The sequence below is a fragment of the Gekko japonicus genome, unplaced genomic scaffold (genome assembly GCF_001447785.1).
Source record: "Gekko japonicus isolate JY-2015 unplaced genomic scaffold, Gekko_japonicus_V1.1 scaffold2647, whole genome shotgun sequence".
NCBI classification, from domain to species: Eukaryota; Metazoa; Chordata; class Lepidosauria; order Squamata; family Gekkonidae; genus Gekko; species Gekko japonicus.
In genome coordinates, this window is record NW_015169865.1 from 124,187 (window position 1) to 146,050 (window position 21,864).

The 21,864-nt window shown below is 42.1% G+C and overlaps 1 protein-coding gene across 1 annotated transcript in view; it reads left to right on the top strand.

Annotated features, from left to right (window-relative positions):
- NUP188 (nucleoporin 188kDa) overlaps positions 1-21,864 on the top strand; it is a 62,281-nt gene that overhangs the window by 1,809 nt on the left and 38,608 nt on the right. Inside the window, exons 2-16 of the mRNA XM_015417422.1 lie at positions 2,654-2,708; positions 3,711-3,784; positions 4,665-4,749; positions 5,776-5,856; positions 6,773-6,817; positions 8,302-8,394; positions 8,521-8,640; positions 10,698-10,909; positions 12,300-12,414; positions 13,128-13,328; positions 14,132-14,221; positions 14,893-14,958; positions 17,060-17,179; positions 17,511-17,637; positions 18,019-18,174. Coding sequence (XP_015272908.1) covers positions 2,654-2,708; positions 3,711-3,784; positions 4,665-4,749; positions 5,776-5,856; positions 6,773-6,817; positions 8,302-8,394; positions 8,521-8,640; positions 10,698-10,909; positions 12,300-12,414; positions 13,128-13,328; positions 14,132-14,221; positions 14,893-14,958; positions 17,060-17,179; positions 17,511-17,637; positions 18,019-18,174 — 1,640 coding nt within the window. The remainder of the gene's footprint in view (positions 1-2,653; positions 2,709-3,710; positions 3,785-4,664; positions 4,750-5,775; positions 5,857-6,772; positions 6,818-8,301; positions 8,395-8,520; positions 8,641-10,697; positions 10,910-12,299; positions 12,415-13,127; positions 13,329-14,131; positions 14,222-14,892; positions 14,959-17,059; positions 17,180-17,510; positions 17,638-18,018; positions 18,175-21,864) is intronic.

Here is a 21,864-nt window from a genome sequence, read left to right on the forward strand (position 1 = left end):
CCTGTTGAAATTGTGGTTATGTTTATGAATTTCAATGGCTTCTTTGTGTTCAATTGAAATTCATAAACATAAAGTCGACCCTGCTTAGCTTCCGAGATCGGGATTGCCTGGGCTATCCAGGTCAGAGGGCTTAGGAGCCTTTAGGTGTGTGTAGCAGTCAGTGAGTTTTTGGGATAAGGTAGTACCTTTGTGTGGACGCAAGTCTGAGATTCAAAACAGCAATATTAAGAAATCAGTGGGCGAACATTTCATTCTCCAAAGACCCAGTGTTATTGACCTTGAAAGTTAACATTCTTCAACAGAAGAACTGAAAAGGAAGACTTCACTGTGAAACTGTTGAACTGGAATTTATTATGAGCTTTCACACGAGATTTTTGTCTCTTATAAGTGTGAACTCTCTTATCAAGACTACCGCCCCCCTTTACCTGTGTTAAATACAAACACCATTCATTAGTTTTCCTGATTAGATATGAACTTTATATAGCACAGCATTTGTTTTCTGATTTAGGTTTTTATTTTTTCCCCTGTCTTTCAGATAGCAGAAATTAATATGTTCAAATCCCTACTCAGCCATAAAGCTTGCTGGGTTATCTTTGGTCATTCTCAGCCTCTTAGCTTAATCTACTTCATGGGGATATTGTCAGAATAAAAGGTTTTTGTGTTTGTGTGCTGCTTGGATAAAGAGTGGGAAAAAAATGAATAAATGTTACACTGACTCTTAGTAGCAGGTTCCCTGTATTGCCTTCCCCTAAACAAACTACTCCAGGCAAATTCTGTCCATGGAGCCATTCTCAGCAAGGTTCTTTTACCTTTCTCTGGCTGCAAAACCCACGTTACGCAAGTAAAATATAGTGTCTGAAAAATATTAATCTTTGGGTTTCAATGGATATAAAGTCTCAACCTGTTCAGCCATCCATTGTTTATCTGCTTGCTCCTTTCAGGAACATGTGCTTGATTCTTATAGTTTATAATCTCATGTGGGAGTGAGTCTACCTGACTGTTTCAAACTGTTGGGCTTCAGAAATCAAAACAGTGTCCTGAATTGTTCCTGGAAGATTATAGGAATCCAGTGTTGATCTTGGGGAATTCGTATAATGTGGTCCTGGTGGTCCATCTTGTCAGGAGCCAGCTATGCCGTTGTGTTGTGCAGCCTCTGAGCTGTCTTCAAGGGCTGCCTCATAGGACAGATAGCCATCGTATATACAGAAGGACATTCCATTCCTTCGTCTAGTTTGGTTTCTTGTATGATGGTCATGCCCTGAAGGGAGCATTCTTACATCAGAAATCACGCTGTTTAAGGGACCAGGGAGTCAGTGTGTGCACATGGAATGGTGTGCCACCAAAATTCACTGTGCCCTCTATTCCCCCCTCACTTTCACTGCTCTGGAGCAAGCAAGAGACCGGTCGGACCCTCTCCTTTCTCTCAACATAGCAGTGCTAGTCAAATGTGCCCATGCCCTTACTCTCTCTTTTTCCTTACAGTGCTGCAGGCAAGTGGGTTCTCACCACTTAATACAGTCTCCCTTTGGGAGGTCTGTATCAAATTTAGAGCGACAAAGTCCTGGGGATGAAACATAATGGTTCTTGAGGGTGAAGGAACACAACTATTTTTTTCCATCCCCAAATACTTCTTTTTAGTTTTTCCAAGAGAAAAATGGGAAACTTTGAGGACTCTGAAAAAAAACAACAACACTTATGCTTGTGTTTTGGAATGAGCAAAACGCTTTCTGACATTTTGTGTCCAAAATGTTACTCCAAATGTGTAGTTGAAGATTTTTGTGAGATGATCTATGGCATTAGATGATTCCTGGAGATGCTGTAGACCTATGCAACATGTTTCCAAAGATAGCTTCATTGTTTAAATGATCGTTTTAATACTTTTAATTTTATAATGTCATATTAACTATGCTGTAATATGTATGATGATAATACAGAATTGAAGAGTTAAGTGTTCTTAATTAATGCTATATCCAGATCAATACTCCCTCTAAGCTGTGGAGTCTTGTGAGCAAAAATTCTACTTTGTGAGCTACTGGCATTAAAGTTGTGAGCGAGCAATTTGGCTACTGCATAAATTAATTTGCCCTGGAGCCATCCTTCCTGAGCTAAGACGAAAATGTGTGAGCTGGAGGCTAAAAAACGCTGAGCTAGCTCACACTAACTCAGCTTAGAGGGAACTGATCCAGATATACTGCAAGTTCTGTTGTAACTGCACTTGGCTGTTTTCGTCCAACTAACACCCTTTCTTTTTTGCACCACAGAATTGTTTTGTGTTTTCATTTTCAACTTCAATTTTTTCCTACCTGACAAAAAATTAAGATGCATATGCTAAAGTGGTATAGATAAGGTGCAGTAATTTACAGATTCTGTCCCTCAAGTATTGGGTGTATTCACAACTTAAAAGACATTTATACTCCTAAATTCCATAAATAGGACAAATACTACAATTTTGTAAATTAACTAGGTTATAATGTTTGCATTTATCGCTGCTGAAGTAGTTAAGTTTTGCAAATATTTTAATTTTTCCAAGAATTTCCCTTTTTCCTGTGAAAATCTGAAAAACGTTTTTTGCCATGGCTTCCATATTTCCAGAAATTTTTCATCTTGTACTGACCCTGAGATCGTAACCTGTTGGCTTTCTCTTTATTCTTAGGAGCAGCAGAGAACTATGGACCATTCTGCTGGGCAGGTCAGCTTTAAGAGAACCAGTAAGTAGAGCAAGGGTTAGGCAGTGTTCTTTATTAGAGATGGCTTTCTTTTTGCTTTGCTGCTTAGCCTATTTCTTTTATTTATTGTTCTTTCCATGCCTCTGTTGTTTCTCCTCTTTAGACACTGCAGCTTTCTACTAGGAAAGGGGTATTTGTATGTGTTTACCTAGTAGTTCCTTTCAGTGGAATGAGCAGGCTTGGTGACCCAGGGTAGAGCAGTGTGCTCTAGGGAAAAATCTCTTCGTTTGTCCCTACTGGACTGAACATGGCCAGAAGTTGGAAGCACAGTGTCTATAGCAACTGGCCATTACTCTTCACTTGACCTTTTACTATGTATGCCAAACCGCCACCTTGGCACCTTCAGGTGTTTCGGTTACAGGGTGGATATGACATCACAGGACGCATTGATGTCATGTCTGGATGGAAACACAGTCGTGACATCAACTCAAGCTTTGGGAACCATAGAACTTTCAGAGTGTCAGTTGCTGACCTGACATCACATCCAGTTTTTACCTGGATGTGACATTGATGTGTTGCACAACATTATTTTCACCCCACCCTCTTCTGCTGGCCTGAACTCAAGGGCCCAGCTGATAGGAGATTGCCTCTCTGAAGTGGGGAAATGGCATGCCTATTTTTTACCTTTAAGCAGGGCAGAAAACAGTGCCATTTCTTGTAAACTGGATGATGCTTCTTGACGTCTCTGTGTTTCACCTGCTCTCTATATAATGGTGGCATAAATAAATACATATATTTTAGTATTCCTGGTACACTTTTATCCCCTCCTTCCTCCAAAGAACACAAGGTGGCATATGTGGTTCTCCCTTCCTTACAACAACCTTATAAAGTAGGTTAGGCTGAGGGACAGTGGTAGCCCAAGGTCTCCATCACACAGCTTAGAGACAGTGTGGAGATTTGAACCCGGATCTTCTAGGTCCTAGTCTGATTCCACCATGCTGTGCTTAGTCTCTGTGTTCTAAGCTCTGTTTTGTTCTGTTCTAGGCTCAGATTGCAGAGGAGCTGAATAAGCATTGGCAGAGACTGCTTGAAGGGCTTTCCTACTACAAGCCGCCCAGGTACTGCAATTGCCTGATGGAGATGGGGCTGCACCAGTGCTGTGAGGCAGAGGAGCTAGGAGATCTGAAGGGCTGCTGTAGTTCCGTGGATAGCAGAAGCATGGTCTTCAGTGCGCATTCTCGTGGCTTTCTGAGAATATGGAGAGTCTGAGCTTGTGTTTCATTCATTGCATGAATAAACCACATTCCGTTCACTGGATAATCAGTACAGTGGCATCATCCATGGGAATGTTTGGCCAGGTCCCTCATGCCTTCTAGCACCATTGGCTTTGCAGCCAGCTACTGCGTTAGCCTGGGGGAGTGTGGGAGGCTGTGCTTTAAAAAAGATGGTTTGTTATGAAGGGGGTCGTATGCTTTGCTGGCTGAATGTGCTGTGCTCCATCCCATGGCAGCTTCTGTTAAAGGTGTTAAGCTGTGAAATGGGCCACTGGTTTGACTCAGTGTGAAGCAGCTTCAGTTTATATGGAAGTCACAGCCCCAGGATGCGTTGTTGGCTATCTGCCTAGATAGTGAACTGGTTCGTGGAGAATTGTTCTCTCAGTGGCTATTAGTCTTGATAGTTAAATGGAAGTTTCAGGGAGGGTAGACCAATGAGGGGAGGCACACATGGGGAAAAGGCTGTTGCATTTGTATGCCTTTCTTGTGGGTCAGGGTTAGGGTAAACTGGATTAACTGGCGCTCTGCTTATATTTAATGGGTAGGAGCACTTCTAGCTCTTGCCACTATTTGTGGAATATTTAAATAGGTGGAGGGTTCCTTCTAAGGACTTGGGCCATTTGGGTGGCATAAATGATAGTTAAACGGCTGAGCTTCATCTGTCCTCTTCTTAGCTTCTAGTCCTGGCTGTTATTTTTTTTAATGCTGCTTTTTAAATCGATAGTGCAAGTTCTGCAGAAAAAGTAAAAGGGGATAAAAATGTGGCTGCTCCTCTGAAGGAACTGGGTCTGCGTGTCAGCAAGTTTTTGGTGAGTAGAAGTCACAAGTGGCTCTGTCCTGTGCCCTATCCTTCCCTGTGGAGAAAATGAGGGGTGGGACTAGACTTACTAGGTAGGTTGCCTGCCTTCTGGCCCCACTAGTCCAGCACCTGAGGTGGCAGGAGCAAAATGGGGGGGGGGGACACATGGCGTTGTATGGCACTGTAGGAATTCTCCTGATCTCTGTGGTTTTCACTGCAGACAAAATGCTCCCTCTGGCGATGGCAACCCTAATGGGGGGGCAGGGTTCTGTTGGAAGGGAATCTGGCTCACTTTGAATCTGGCCAATTCTTTTTTGCTGTTAGAACCGGGAGTAGAGTTTTTGTTTTGAGGGCTAGTAGGATAAACCAGCCATCTGGAAAACTGTTTCTTGAATGACCAGAGGAATTATTCAAGAGTCCAGCAGTGCCTTAAAGACTAACATAAATGTGTGGCACGGTATGAGCTTTCGTGAGTCACTGCTCACTTCTTCAGATACTAACAAAATTTGTGGCAGGGTGGTTTATATCTGAAGAAGTGAGCAGGGACTCACGAAAGCTCATAGCGTGCCACTAATTTTGTTTATCTTTAAGATGCTACTGGACGCTTGCTCTTTTCTGTTGCTACAGACAAAACTAACATGGCTACCCATCTTGTTCTATCTCCAGAGGAATTAAGCGTTTAATGGGGACAGGTTCAGTTTTCTGTTTTTCCTACCCAAGCATTCGCTCCAAGGAAAGAGGCAGTAGTCTTAAGGTGCAAGGCTGTGGCTTAGTGGTGGAGCATGGGCTTTGCACATGCAGCGCCATTTGCTTATTCCTTGGCGCCTCCAGTTAAAGGATCCTGGGTGGCAAAATGCTGGCGGAGACCTCACGCTTCCTGAGTCCCTTGCTATGCTACTGCCAGTCAGACTAGTCAGCACCAAGCTTGTTGGACCAGTGTTCTGACTGCTATAAGGCAGCTTACTGTTTTCATATGGATGCTGAATGGTTTTTGGCCCTTTGGGCGTTAACCACCTGAATCTGTATGTTGTTCTAGGCTTTAGATGAAGAGCAAAGTGTGCAACTGTTACAGTGTTACCTTCAAGAGGATTATAGAGGAACTAGAGACTCGTTAAAGGTTAGTAATGAGTGACTGGATGCAACATCTCTCTTTTTCGGCAATTCTCTTGGCAGGCAATAGCTGCATCCTTGCCTGACTTTGGGACTTTATTCATTTATTTCCACTGTTCACATTAGTAAGCAAAATTAAATATTTGAATTACAAAGAGTTCCCCTGAGCTGCAGATAGAAGACAGGATGAAGGGGAAAGGCAGTGGAGTGAAAGCTCCAGTAGGCCATTTAAACTTACAGTTGAGTCTATACTCTGTATTAGGGGTGTGCATTTGATATGAACTGAACCAAATAAATATCTTTATCGGGTATCTATTCAGCTGAATCAGATTCTCTAATCTGATTTGGCTACCACTATAGCTGAGGCCAAATGAAAAGCTTGGAGAAGCTGCGTTGCAGGGGCCAGCTTGGAGAAGGGAGTGCAATTTGGCAGTGCAATTTGGCAAGGTTCACTCACCATGTGGCGGCAGCAGCACAGGCCTGTTTGGAGAAGGCATTTAAAGAGGTCTCTTTAAATACCTTCTCCAAGCCGGCCCGTGCCGTGGCGGCAGCAGTGCAACTCGCCGAGTGAACGCAGGCATTTAAAGGGTCTTCCCTCCCTCTTTTCTGCTGGCCACGGCTCCCAGCATCCAGCAGAATGCGGAGGAAGGATCTCTTCCCTCACTCTTGTGCAATGCGACTTCTTATTGCAAAAACCGTTTAAAGGGAAGCTGTACTGCATGTGAGTGAGCCCAGAAGTGGCATGAGTTCATCCACCCCCTTCTCCATGGAGCTGAAGAAATTTGGTAATTCTGAGTGTTTCCGGAATCCCAGTTTTTGTGTGTGTGCACACCCCTGTTCTGCATATTACTCGAAACCTGTGTGAACGAGTTTCTGTTGCATCTTAATTATTCCTTAATGCTTTTGCTTATTTATTTTTGTAGACTGTTCTGCAAGATGAAAGACAGAGTCAGGCTCTCATACTGAAGGTCAGTCTTTCTTTTGACTTTTTTGACTATTCCCATATGCCATTGTTCTGTATCAGGCCATGTTTCCCAGATGGAACATGGTGTCCTGGGCATGTGCTCTTTGTCTGGACTTTGTCCAGCACCCAGTGGATGGGTATTGGAAAATCTTTTGACACACAAGTGAGGGCTAGGGGCAGTGACCTTGTGCACCATGGGAATGGGATCTGGAAGATGCACCGTTTCTTAATGTCTTATTCACCTTAGAAGAATAATTTATAGATTTACTATTATTTATTTATTTTAGAAGGCATTAAGAGATCTTTGGCATTAGGTGATTTTTCCACCTGAAAGACTGTAATGGTTTAGTGGGTGAAGGAAGAAGTTGGTTATTGAGGTGGAAATTTAGGCCGAATGAAGTAGAATCCATTTTAGGAAGAAAGAAAGGGCAGTTCCATATTTAAATAAATGAGCAATTGCCCTGTTTTTTTCTGTGGCCAGAGACAGGTGAGTGTATGGGACAGGAGGGAGGGTGTTGGAGAGGGAGGTTCAACTCAGACAGCAGAGAGGAGGGTCAGAGGGCAGCTCCCAGGTTAAGACAAAGAGAGTCTCTTCTCTTCCTCTTCCTCTTCTTCTCTGTGAGAAACAAAAGAGGGTAGTGAGCACCAGAGGACACACAAAGGAAAAGGCTGATGTACTGTATTGCGTGCAAACCAAATATTTAATAAGTACAGTGTGATGAGTGAAAACAGTCCCTGTATATCATACTTGAAGATGTTTGGCCTCTTGTCTTTTATAGACAATTTACTACACCTGTTCAAGGCCATTCTGCAATGGGACTGTAACAAACAATTCTTAAGCAGATATCAGAATGGTGTTTTAAGTACCCGGCAGACCATCATTGCTATATTTTTCCTTTTGTTATAACTCACTATATTATGTATTGAATTTTTAAAATACATTTGAATGGTCATACTTTACTGCATTTTGCACTGTATATAGGGGCTGTTTTTGCTCATCACACTGTACTTTTTGTACTGTATATTTGGTTTGCGCACAATCCAGTCCATAGCCTTTTTTTGTGTGTGGTCTCTGCTGCTCAGTTCTTTCTTTGGTTTCTCACAGAGGCCCCCCCCCCTTTTTTTGCTCTTTTTCCCATAACTGTGTCAGGACAGATATCAAGCCAAACTGGAGTTAGGAAAAAATAAGTAAAAACTACTGTTTTTCTGGCTCGTTTCAAAATTATGGCTTACCAAATCATAGTTGAGCTTCCTTAACTGTGGTTTCAGTGTGATATTTGAATTGATTCAGGGTGTACAAGTCTGAATCTCACTTCTGATCTTCTGAGATGATGTCCTGGAGCAATGAAGGGGTTTGTGGAGAGAGAATAGTCTTGGAAGTTGGTCACTGGATTTGCTAAAGAGGCTTTATGGGATAGTCTAGTGTAGAATTAATCTCATAACACAAGTACAGCTCTCAGTAATGCAGAAGCCGGTGTCTTTTCACAGCTTGCTGACTATTACTATGAGGAAAGGATTTGTATTCTTCGCTGCGTCCTGCACCTCCTCACTTATTTCCAAGATGAGAGACATCCGTATATGGTGGGTATGGTGCCCTGCTTTTTGAGATTCCCCACATGCTATCGTATACATTGTGCATTCATTAGTATCCTGTGTATTTAATAGAGAAATTATTATTTGTTTTTGTTTTTCCTGTTTTCGTTAAAGGCCCAATATTCCCAGTGTGTGGAAAAGCTAGATAAGGAACTGGTTCCTAACTATCGTAAACAGTTTGAAGAGCTGTATAAAGCAGAAGCACCAACATGGGAAACACATGGAAGTCTGATGGTATGTTGTTCCCTTGATATCTTTGTGCAGTTTACTTTGTGTAGTGAAGTACAGGAGGACTGCTGTGTCTGAATCCAAATTCACTGGGTGTTCTCCATCTGGAAGTAGATCCTGCTGTTATTGTAGGACTTCTGGTTCCAAATAATGACATGCCTGGTAACAGATCTTTGGCATCCCCTGAAATACTTAACATTGCACGAGATTAGCTGCCTGCCTGTCTTAAGACTTCCAAGGACTCCTCTGCTTCTCTGTCTAGTGGTGAGCAGGACTGCACGTTTTGTACTTCTCAGCCAGAAATTGCCCTCCAAAGTGGCTTCCAGTAATACAGGTATACTTATATGTATATTTTGATGCCATCCTGAACTCCTTGGAGGAAGATTCAGTTGGATAGCCATGTTGGTCTGAAGCAGCAGAACAAAGTTTGAGTCCGGTGACACCTTTCAGACCAACAACGCTTTATTCTGGGTATAAGGTTTTTTGTGCGTGCATACTTCTTCAGATATCTGTCTGAAGAACTCAGAATAAAACTTTGTCGTTCTTAAAGGTGCTGCCGGACTCAGTTTTTGGAAGAAGGGTGGATTAAAAATGTAATAGTTAAACTGGAGAGGAAACTGACCCTCCTTAGAGAGCTTTAGTGGTATGTTTGGTGGTATTAATTAGCTATGAGTGACATCCATACGGATTGGATTTTGCATTACTTGATTGATTAGAATCTGTATTTTGTTGTGTTCTGTATAGGAGTGTGATGCGCCTCTTGCTGTCTCTTGCGTGGCTTGACCTTTTGGCCTTTGTGGGGGGGAAGAACGTAATTTCCCCCCTTCTGTCTGTACTTGGGGTATTTGTACCTGTCTGCTTATGTGACCACTTCATATGAAGCTACCTTATACTGAAGTAGACTGCTGGTTAGGGTTGCCAATCTGCAGGTGGGGCCCGGAGTTCCCCGGGAAGTACAACTGCTCCGTGGTCTACAGAGGACAGTTCCCTTGGAGGAAATGGTGGTTCTGAAAGGGCATCCAGGCCCATAGCTATGGTGGGGCTTTTGGAGGCTCTGCCCCCTATCTTAAAGGCACAGCCCCACAAGAATTTCTCCTGTAAATGCTTTTTTCAATCATTAAAAAACATTTTTAAGGCGTGCGCTCCTTTAAGCTGGGTGGGGTGCTGTAGTTGACTAATTCCTGCAATGAGCAAGAGGGTTGGAGTAGGTGACCTCTAAGATCCCTTCTAACTGTCAAGAAACTGGCCTCCTTTAAGAGAATTTTTCTGCCTAAGTGTTAGCTTTCTTGAGTATAGGAGTCATCCCCCCCCCACCTGCTGTCTTGTTATCAGAATTGTTGCTTAGGCTGGCAAAAGTGATTAACTTACAGCAGCTGAGAACTGTCATCTAAAGTGGTTGACAGCTTGCAATTTAGAGATCTATCCTGGTAACAGCTTCCTATTGGCTAAATGCTTTTCTTTCTGCACTGAGAACTTCAGCCCCACCAGAAAAAATATTGCCCCACAAGCCACAAAATCTTGGCTATGGGCGTGGTGACATCACATATTCACTCAGCGCCTTACTTTCCCCAAACACCAACCCCAAATCTCTTGGAATTTTCCAAGATGGATTTGACAGCCCTATCACTGGTATATCCAGGTGTAGCGCTGTACAGTGGTTGGAGTGCTGAACTAGGATTTGGGCAACCTGGGTTTGAATCTCCACTCTGCCATGGAAGCTTGCTGATTGACGTTGAGCCAGTCATGCACACTCAGCCTAACTTATCACACGGCATTGTTGTAAGGGTAAAATGGATGGCCAGAGAATGCTGGAATCCATTTTGGGTCGCTGGGCGGGGGGTGGGGATGTAAACAAAGTAAGTAAGTAAATATACTCTCTGACAGTAGTTCTCAGGGGTCCTGGGCAGAGACATTTCCAGATATCTTCTGCCTAAGATCCTTTTAACTGTAGATGCTGGTGATTGAACCCGGTATCTTCTACATGCAAAGCTTGTGCTCTGCCACTGAATCAGAATCTGTCTCCATAAATATATATAATAATGCAGCCTCTGCTTCTTATACAGACAGAGCGGCAAGTTTCTCGCTGGTTCGTGCAGTGCCTCCGTGAGCAGTCCATGCTCCTGGAAGTTATCTTTCTTTATTACGCCTATTTTGAAATGGCATCAGAGGAACTACTGGCTTTTGCAAAGATGTTTAAAGACCAGGGGTTTGGCTCCAGGCAGACCAACAGGCATCTGATTGACAAAAGCATGGACCCCCTCGTAGATCGTATTGGGTGAGTACATCTGATGGAGTAGACTGTTCCCTACTGCAGTGCAATAAACTTGTTTCCAGGAGCTGCTTCATAACATGATTTTTAAAAATCTAAGTAGATGTGTGGTAAAGTGAAGTACATAGTCACATGTGAAAGTTTTACATGCATCTTATTCTGCCACATATTGACACGCTGGGAAGTTGTGATTCGTAGGGAGTTTCCAAAATGTGTGCATATAAAGCTGCCTACCACTGAGTCAGAGATTTGATCCATTTGTATACCAGACTTGTTCTTCCAAGTAGCTAACAGAAGTTTCTAAAATCGAAGATGATTAAAAAAATTATAATTAACAAAGTAAACAGTAGCAGCAAATCGTATTAAAGATCCAGGAATCATTCAATGAATCAAAAAAGCAGTTAAACATTTACTTAAGTTCTAAGTAAAAACTGGGATGGTGCAATATGTATGTGTTTAGGGACTGTGTTCTGTAATTGGGGTGTAAACACAGAAAGGCCCCATTTCCAAGAACCGCAAATGTAGGAGCACCCACACAAAAAGGCCTTTGGTGACAGTCTCAGCTGGCAAACATGTTCATCTGTCTGAGTTTTGTCTGCTGTGATTGGCAGTATTTCTGCAGAATTCAAAGCGTACTCTCTCCCGGCCTTTCTACCTGAGATCATTCAAAATGGAAATCCAGGGGGACTTAACCGGGAGCTGTCTCCATTCAAAGCTATGGCCCCTTCCTTAACTGAATATTTTTTTCCCTAAGTTTGTCATAAAAAGCGCCACTTCTTATTGTATGGACAGCATCTTCTTGAAGCACTAGGTGCTGAAAAATAGGTAGAAACAGGGGTCATTTCCTGCCGGAGCACCCCGGAGCAGCGCTCCGGCAGGAAGGAGCCCAGGCCTTGCCCCCCCACCTGTGGAGACACTCAGGGAGGGGGCAATTTAAATGCCTGGGTTCCCTGCCCAATCCCTTGGGGTACCTGGAGAAGTTTGGGCAGGGAACCCAGGCATGACTGCCCTCCCTGTCTCCAGCCAGCCCGCTGCGGGGTAGGGTGGGGTCTAAACTCATTTGCATAACTCATTTTAAACATGCCCTTTGTCAGGGGGTGTGGCATATGCAAATGAGTTATACAAATGAGCTCCTGCACCTCTTTTTCTAGAAAATGACCCCTGGCGTAGAAACAAAAGTTCTCTTAAGCCTGCAGTTAATGATGCTGAGCGGTGTTTGCTACTGTTCAGCCGGCACTTATTTGCTGATGCATCAGATTCTAAGACTGAAACATCTTTAGCTTTCTTTGGGTTTGTGTATAGCTTCAGTACTTTTGAAAAATCATGGATATTTTCCCTTCCTTACTGCATCTGCCTTTTAGTTATAACCCCCCCTCTCTTTACACTCCTTCCACAGCTACTTCAGTGCTCTAATTCTAGTGGAAGGCATGGAAATTGATTCTCTGCATGAGCGTGTATTGGATGACAGGACAGAAGAGCATAAATTTGCTGGCAGCGGACAGGTCCGCCAGGTAAACCTGTAGCCCATCCTGCGTCCATACACAGTAGCTAGTTAATGCAATTGTTTGTAGGAAGTACCACTCAGTGATCATAAATGATCGTACCTATCTACCCACTCTTAGTGAAATGTTCATTAAAAATTATGGATGACAGTGTTTTTCAAGGCGCAGCTGTAAGGAGGATTGGGGACAGAATAAGGGCATCCTAGGAGTGCTCATCTTTGTGGTTCATAGCCTGAGTGGGTAGTCCTCCTAGTTGCTCAGAGGGGCGGATCCATGCAAATATGAAAGAGAGTGTCCTTTGCACAGGGGGTCTCCCCCCACCTTTGCAGAAATGTGGCTATTCAGAACTCTTGTTCCATTGCAGGTAATTTTGTAAAATATTATCAAACACTTTTAGTTGCCTGCTTGGGCATTTCTATTCAATTTCCCTCCATCTGGAAATTAAGTTAATCCTTTTAAGGCCAGTTTTGTACAGGACTAATGTCTTTGTCCCTGAACCCAAGAAATCATTCTGAGCATTTTTAAAAGAAGTACTTTTGTATTGCTGTGTCTAAAATTTGGTCTAGGGAAAAGGAAATTCTTTGTTCCTGAGAGGTGAGGAGGATGTCGACAGTCATGTCTCTATGCAAAATTAAAGCATGCCCGTTGGACCTAAATTTCTAATGTGCACAGTATGTTTTTTCCCCATGCACAATTGCTTGACTTCTCTCTGTCCTGAGCAGGAAATGGACTGCCTACTGCTAACTCTTGGGGATATCTCTCATCATGCTCCTGTCCTCTTGGCCTGGGCTTTGCTCCGCCACACAGTGAACCCCGAAGAATCAGCCGGTGTGATTAGGCGAATGGGAAGTGCTGCTATCCAGCTGAATGTATTCCAGTATCTTACAAAGCTGCTCCGGTCACTAAGCAGTGGGGGAAAGAATGTGAGTATCGATTGGTCTCTTGGGAGGCTGTGTCTTGGAACAGGAGTGTAGCTGAACAAGTGCAAACTTTCTGTGTGAATGCCCTGTTGCTAGCCAGCTGGGCACCTGCTTTCTTAACAGCAAGACCTACAGCCATCAATCACATAGGTTGATATGTGTATTATATAATTGGCCGAGTGGCAAAGAACTGACTATATAAGGACGGTGGAGCAGTTTGTATCATTAGGGTTCAGAGCTGACAATCCGAGTTAAACAGTTGCTTATAGTGCTGGTGCCACTTCCTGGTAGTGTTTATTAATTAATTTTTAAAATGTATTTATCAAAACGTTTATACCCTGCTTTTTCTTGTGGTTCAAACCGCTTATGATGGTAATTCAACAACAATTAAGACCAGAATAAAATAACATACCCCAAATGTGTCTTCCTCTTAAAAAGATGTATTTATTTAGTGTTGGCACATCTTGTTTTATGACACTGCATTTGTCCTAGGGGGTGAAATCCCCCCAGTGGATAGTGAATTGAGTATCAGCATGAGGAACGGTACCATCCTCCACATATTTGTATTCTTTTCATAACCCCTCGTTTAAGTATACCCACATCTGAATATGTTTGTAGATTCTGTTGCCATTTCATAGATAGCTTTTGTGAACATTAGGCACCCTCCTTATAAGTTTGTGGTATAAGCTTGTCGCTTTAGAATGCATGGTCATGCTAATGGAAACATTTGGTTTGGAGCTTTACCTGAATGGTTTTTGGACAAGACCTTCTCATTCTCTGATGGTCCCTTTCCTTTGCATCTGCAGTGTACTGCCAGCACAGCGTGCATGTGTGTTTATGGCCTCCTTTCCTTTGTCTTGACATCACTGGAGTTGCACACGCTAGGCAACCAGCAGGTAAGCATCCCAAGGCTGGTCTGGGTCTCATTGTTCTGCTTGCATTTAAGATTCTGCCTTCCTCTTGCTAGCCTGGGCAAAAAGATGTGCATCGCGTGGTTGCTTGATGGCACATGGGCCTTTTTAATTTTAAAAGGGCCCTTATTTTCTCTTGGCTTCTGTGGTTCAGAGACCAGATCATCCCATAGAAAACAGTGGCCCTTTAAAACGGCGTGTGCACTTCCTGACAGCTGTTTGCCAAGGTGAGATTCTCCCTCCCCAGTGCTTCTGTCTCTGAGGGTGGGAAAATAGCACACAAAATAATGGTTCTGGAATTAAAAAAACATACTTAAACATAATCCTGAACCGATAGCCAGATTCCTGAAAATTCAAGATAATGACAGCTGTGCCCTCACTGAAATCCTGAAACAAAATCAGTGCATTTTTTTTGAAGTGCACATTCCCAGTGGAAATTAGTTCTGTGAATGTGCTGTGAATTCTTTAGAGGTTCCAAACTGTTTGAAGAGCTGCATGTCCCTGGGCTCTTTGTTAAGAGGACTAGGACTACGACAGTCTTGAAAACTGGTTTAGTGTCATCAGGCCTAAATCAACAAGATAAGCAATGTGTGTGTAATGTGTTGTGTGTCTTCTGTCTTTCTCATTGTCTTTCTCATTCCTCCGCCTCCTGCCAGGACATCATTGAGACAGCATGTGAAGTTCTAGCTGCTTCAAGCATTCCTCAGCTGTTCTGGAAGACGGTCAGTTCATTGTATGAGGAGCATTTTTTATCTCCTTCCGTTGGTCAGTGCCTTGATGGAAATCTCAGTACTTTGGCCACAGACCCTTGTTTGCTTTTTAAGAGCAACTTTCCATCATCAGGCCAAATAGGGATGATTTGTGGCTCAGTGATGGAACATCTACTTAGTGTGTAGAAGGTACCAGGTGCAGTCTCAAAAGGATCGGATAGTAGGTGATGTGATGTGGAAGACCTTGACTTGAGACCCTGGAGAGCTCCTGCCAGTCTGCATAGGCAGTACTGACCTTGAGGGTCTGGTTCAGTATAAGGCAGCTTCATATGTACATATTTCCTTAAGAAAAGCAGGCTGGAGTTTTAGGTGGAAGTGATGTGCAGATTGTCACGTCTGTCTCTTTGGAAAACAGTCTTTGTCTGTGTGGTTCCTATTTATGCCTTCATGGTAATCATTTAAGGCTGTCCAGCAAAATGTATATTAGCTTTTCTTCAGTGGTGAAGGTTATCCAGAAACTGGAGCCTGCATTGTGGCTGGCAGAGGGGCTGGCTCTTCTGCGAAGAAGAGGGAATTTTTTTCTTTAAGAACAGATTAGTAATGCCATTTTGAGATTATTTTAAGAATGCAAGGAATGTTATTTATTAATTTTAATTCTGTCTTCTGTCTGATGTTTTAACTTTTATTGTACATTGCCCAGAGCCCTGTGCATACAGGGACTGGACGATTCACAAATTTAAAGTATAAATAAAAATAAATAAGATCAAGTGAGCTGCAACAGGTGTAGCAGTAGCTGAGTACTTCATCACCTTTTCTTGTTGATTATGCATGTTAACCGAGAGTTCATTTACTCTTCAACTGTCAGTGAACTCTGTTTGCCTAAAGTTACTTTAATCTTTGACAGTTAATTGAAACAGTTACAGAAAAGTTATTAATAGAGGTTAAAAATTGAGCTTGGCTTTCTTACCTTGCTTTAGAAAGGACATATCAGATGTAATTCATATGCACCTGCTGACTGGCTCAGCTGCACCTAAGTTTGATTATCTCATATTTAGTTAAGAACCAGACACTTATCTAACTAGTAATTGCATGATTATGATAGAAGATATTTAGAATAAGATGGATATTTTTCTATAAAGATGCTCTATCATAATAAGCAAATCAGATTTCTCTGGATGGAAGTCTCAGAAAGATTATGTGAGGTTTCTCGGTGTGTCTGAGATGTAAGCTTTTTTGATAATCCCTAAAAGTAGTGAAACAAAAACCTGAAACTTGGTTTGCTTTTAAAAATATTATTCACTATAATACGAACTTTTATCATTTTAGCACTTGTTTTTACAGTAATTGTAGGGTTAGTTTTCATGTGTCTGTACTCAATGGCTTGCATAGTAAAGGGAACTGTTTTTCAAAGAAATATAAAGTCTCTGAAGGTTTTCAGTCTGGTTTGCTGGTTATAGTTCAAAGAGCAGAACTCACACCTAACTCGTTTGTATGATCAGATTTAAAGACTTGTTAATAGATAAATCCTGGAGAAACCTGCTGCTAACCATTTGAATAGGCAAAGTACTTTTAGAACTGTTCAGTTCAAATTCTCTAATTGGATGTGGGAGTAAAGCCTTTCATTACACGGGGACTGGAAGGAGCATTTGGGTTCCCCCCCTCCTCTGGTGAAGAGGCACAAGCATCCCTGCCAGGAAACAGTTTCCTTTTTGGCTGGCAGTGGGATGCTATTCCTGAAGGAATCTCCTGAGATTGCAAAAACTCTGTCAACCAGAATGTTCATATTGAGGGAGGGCTGTTCCTGGCCAGTCTGGTTTTCCCTCCTTGCAAAAGGGCGGCACCTTTAGTAGCCAAAAGAGAAGATGCTCCCACCTGAACCATCTCCCATCCGTTGAAGAGAACAAACATTTACAGCCAGTCATTTCTTTAAACCTTGTCTTCATCTCACTTTTCCTTTAAAAAAACCTTCAAGTTAGTCTGTGGGAAGTTTAAGAACATTACGCAATGAAAATAACTTGGTTATTCATTAAAATTTACAAAGCACGTGTGTATTAATTTTGCACATGGTGGTGAGTCTGTGTCTGTTAACTTCCTTTTGTGTGTCTAACTTCAGGAGCCAACTGCAGGTCTGGGCATTATCTTGGACAGCGTATGCGGGATGTTCCCCCACCTGCTCTCTCCCCTTCTGCAGTTACTCACAGCCCTCGTTTCAGATAAATCCACAGCAAAAAAGGTACTTGGCGCAGACATGAGTCGAGAAGGGAGAGTTTATTAGGTGGAGAAGCATGTGTGGAAGGTTGCTCAAACATTGATTAGATCCTGATAACTTATAAGCTGTTTTCATCTGAAAAGATTTGGGTGGGAATCTCTTCGGGAGATGTGTGCTAGGTTGTCTTGGCTTGCTGTTCCTCCCCTGGAGATTCTCTCACACCGGGCAGTTAGATATTGCTGGCCACGGTGGTGGGATGGGCCTGTCAGTTCAGCTGCTCCACGAGCAAGCATGTGATGGAGTCTTCAGCTGACTTTCTGTCTCATCAGGTAACTTGGTCTCTCTCCACCTACAGGTGTATACCTTCTTGGATAAGATGTCTTTCTATATTGAGCTGTATAAGCACAAGCCAGCGGACGTGATCTCTCATGAAGACGGTACGCTGTGGCGGAGGCAGACACCAAAGCTGCTTTATCCCCTTGGTAAGGACACGGGGCGGAGTTTCTGGCCCTTGAAACTTTGTCATTATTTTGTATGTTTTATGTGCTTTCCCCCCTCTTTATTTCATGTGATGTTGTAAACCGCCTTGGGTGTTACTTACTGGCAGAATGAGGTATACCTTCAGAGTTCACATTTTACACTGGAAGCAGGATGTGAATATTTAACTATTTTATTTAAAATATTTGCATCCTGTTTCCAGCATAATGATGCAGCTTGAAATGTAACGGAATTCTAAAAAATGGATCTTATGGCCCCATTCTGCTAATGACAAAACTTTTCTGTGGTGTCTATCCTAATTCCTAAAATTCTAGTCCTGTGAATGTGTTTGGACTTAGTTTTGTCACTTTCCTTTTGCTTCTTAGGTCTGGGCCAAACCAACCTCCGGATACCTCAGGGAACAGTGGGCCAGGTGATGCTGGATGACCGAGCCTACCTGGTACGATGGGAGTATTCGTACAGCAGTTGGACATTATTTACTTGCGAGATTGAGATGCTGCTGCATGTTGTGTCAACAGCAGGTGAGTTTGTTGGAACTTTGAAATGTTGGGGGTGCTACTGAATAGGAGCAAAGGTATTCCTGTTAACATCCCCACATGAAGCTGCCTTGCAAGCGCAGCAAGATCAAGTGGAGCTGTGGAGCTCTGCTTCTGCAGCCACTCGAATTGCATGGTTTGGGCACTTTGGGGGAATTTGGTTTCCCCAAATTCCTAGGGAGGGCCTCAGAAGAGAGGTCTCTGAAGCAGGGTACTCGACGAAGTACCAGATACTAGCAATGGCTTGGATCTGGAGTCTTTGTCTTTCCTGAAGCACCAGCTGAGCAATTGCCATATTGGCTCTTAAGCTGTGTCTGGAGGACTTTGAGAGAATTGAAACTAAGCTTACTTCTCCAATAAACCACTTTCTCCAACAAATGCAAGAAGACATCTAACAAGTAAGATCCTTTTTCTCAGCATGTGTATGAAATGCTTCTTGAAATAGAACTGTGGAATTCAACCAGATGGCGAAAAAGTTTAGAAAGAAAGGGGAGGGGGGGAATGCCTATTTAGCTTTCCCTTCCCCCCTCTACTGGAAGCTGCTATCAAGCTAAAGGAAACAACATCAAAAGGACTATAATCCCGGTTGCAAACTGAAGGATGGATTCTCGGATCTAATATAAACAAACTTGGATGGTCTGCCTATTTGCCTAACTACCTATCTGTCTCAGCTGATTGGTGACAATGAATCTTCAAGCGATAACAGCAACACTTAAAAATATTTTTGATGCAACTCTGCTCCCAGTGCAACATAGCCTGTGTCTTTTGACAGAACATATTCAGGAGCTCTCTTGCAAATTTCATCAAGAAGAAAGTTTGTTGGAACAACCTTTAAATGAACCAAAAGATCCAAACGAAGAGTTAACTCTCAAAGAGGAGAAAATCTCAGAGCATAAGCTTTCTAATGTGAAAATGGAGAACACCAATGCATCCCGGCTTAAAGAAAGAAGATCACAACACACCAGAAGGGAGAATCTGAAAAGAATCCCAAACATCCCCAATACTCTTTCTTTGGATACATCAAGCAAACAGGGAGAGATCTTAAACCCCATAACGGAAGATTACAGGAATAGCTGACAGCCGCAAAAGAAAAGACGATGCGAATTTAAAAGAAAAGAAAAGGGGGGGGGGAGAGAACTCTTTAAAATGGAATGGTTATACCAGGCTAAGTGTCATTTAAAATGGAACTTAATGAGATTTAAATCTAGCAGAAACTGAAATTAAAATCAAATGTTAAGAGAAATATATGTTATAAGACAGATATTATTCAGTATTGCAGTGGCAGTGTAAAAGTGGGGGAGGGAGAATCTTTTAAGGTGGAATTGCTACAGTAGGTTAAATGATACTTAAAATGGAATTAAGGAGATGAAACAAGAGAAAGAAAGAAATTTCACAAGATTGCTTTATTTTTAATTGTAGAGAAGCACAAAAATCTTGCAAAATGATCTAGTATGATTACATTTAAAGGCTGAAGAAGTATGTGTCATATGATATCTGAATGTATCCTAAAGATAAATATCATCAGTACCCATATGAGAGTTTTTGCCAGAAATGTGAAGCTGTATTTAGTAAAAGGTAAAGAGTTTTACTCCCATACTGAAATTATTCAGGAATAATCCTCAATTACAGACAATAAAATGGTGGAAAGGAGGAGGGGGAGGTGGGAAGAACTATTTTAAGGCGTAATGGCTGTAGCAGGACTAGTGATATTTCAAACGGATGTTAAAGATTTAATGAGATCTAAGGATATAAAATTCAAGAGAACTTGCAAACAAATTTAAAGTTAAAAAGAAATAAGTGTCCTACTTCTTGGTGTAATTTTAGAAAAGCTTAAAACTTTAAAAGGTGATTTAAAAACAAACATCAGTAACAAGTGTATGGAATGGCAGTATCAAAAATGTTATCAGTACTTTTATGGCAATTTTTATAGGAAATGCAAAGTCGAGTTTTAATATTAGAATTGTTATTTTTTTAAGGCTAATATACAATTTTTAGAATGTTTGGTTTTAGAGTGGCTATGTATTAGTAGTAGGACATTAAGAAGCTATAACTATATGAGTAAGGATTGGGTTGAATATGAATAAGAGAATCCATTGAAATGAAATTAATATAAAAGTATTAAGAGATAAGATTGTATCAGTATCTGTTTGAAAACCTTTATGAAGACTATGAGGTGGAATATAATATTAGGCATGTTTGTGTCCTTTTTAGCCAAAGGTTAATATATAATCTTTAGAATGTTTGGGGTATAGAATGGCTATTCATAAATAGTAGGATATTAGGTAATGGTTTCCCTTGCTTGAAAGCCAGTCGAATCCGACTCTAGGTTTAGTGCTCATCTCCGTTTTCAGCGCTGTCCAAAGACGTTTTCGTGGTCATGTGGCCAGCTTGACTAGACACCGAGGCGCACGGAACACTGTTACCTTCCCACCAAAGTGGTACCTATTTATCTACTTGCAATTTCTTGCTTTCGAACTGCTAGGTTGGCAGGAGCTGGGGCCAGAGCTGGGGCTCACTCCATCATGCAGCACTCGGGTTTTGAACTGCTGAACTAAGGACCCATAATTAAAGGAGTAAAGATTAGTTTATAGCAAAAGATTAAGAGATCACAAAAATTATGATTATGAGAACCCTTAGATATGAAACTAATATAATTGAAACATCATTATAAAAAAGTACCAAGGTAATAAATCATAGAACGTTTTGGTGATGTAAAGGCAATAATCTGTAAAGGCAATAATTTCTGCTGCAGGTATTAAGAAACGTTTGGACTTAAGTGATCAGAATCATCACAAAAAGTATCTGACTGTATAAGTAGAATTGTTAATGGAATGGAATGGAATTAGTAGAAGTAATTGTAAGCACTATTTTCTTTTCCCTTCTTTGTTGTATACCCTCCCTTATCCCCTACCTACCTCCCTACCTTCCTTTTTCTTTAAAAGATAAATATATATAAAAAAGATGCCTTGCACCCACCAAGTCAAAGCATCAAGTCACTGTCAGCACTTTCTGCTGGTACTGGCAGATGTCTTTCTCAGGCCTGTTAAGAACAGAACAAGAACCTAAGAAGATCAGTGGTCCCACCTGCTGGGAGGCCAACAACAGGACATGGAGGCGGAGGCCGCAGATGTCTTTCTCAGGCCTGTTAAGAACAGAACAAGAACCTAAGAAGATCAGTGGTCCCACCTGCTGGGAGGCCAACAACAGGACATGGAGGCGGAGGCCTTCCCTTGATGTTGCCTCCTGGCTCTGGGATTCAGAGGTTTAGTGCTTCTGAATATGGAAGCGCCCCTCAGTCACCATGGCTAGTAGCCATTGACAGACTTATCCCCCCTGAATCTATCTAATCCCCCTTTAAAGCTGTTTATTCCTGTGACCATCACTACATCCTCTGGCAGTGAATTCCAGATTTTAATTACACTCTGTGTAAAGTAGTATATCCTTTTGTCCCTCCTGAACCTACTGCCCATCAGCTTCATTGGAGGCCCTCGAGTTCTAGTATTTTGGGAGAGGGAGAAAAATTTATCTTTGTCAACTCTCTCTACCCCATGAATAATTTTAGAAACCTCTATCATGTCCCCCCTTAGTTGTCTCTTTTCTAAACTGAAAAGTCCCAGAGACTCTTCAGCCTTTCCTCATAGGGAAGGTGCTCCAAGCCCCTCATCATCTGGGTCG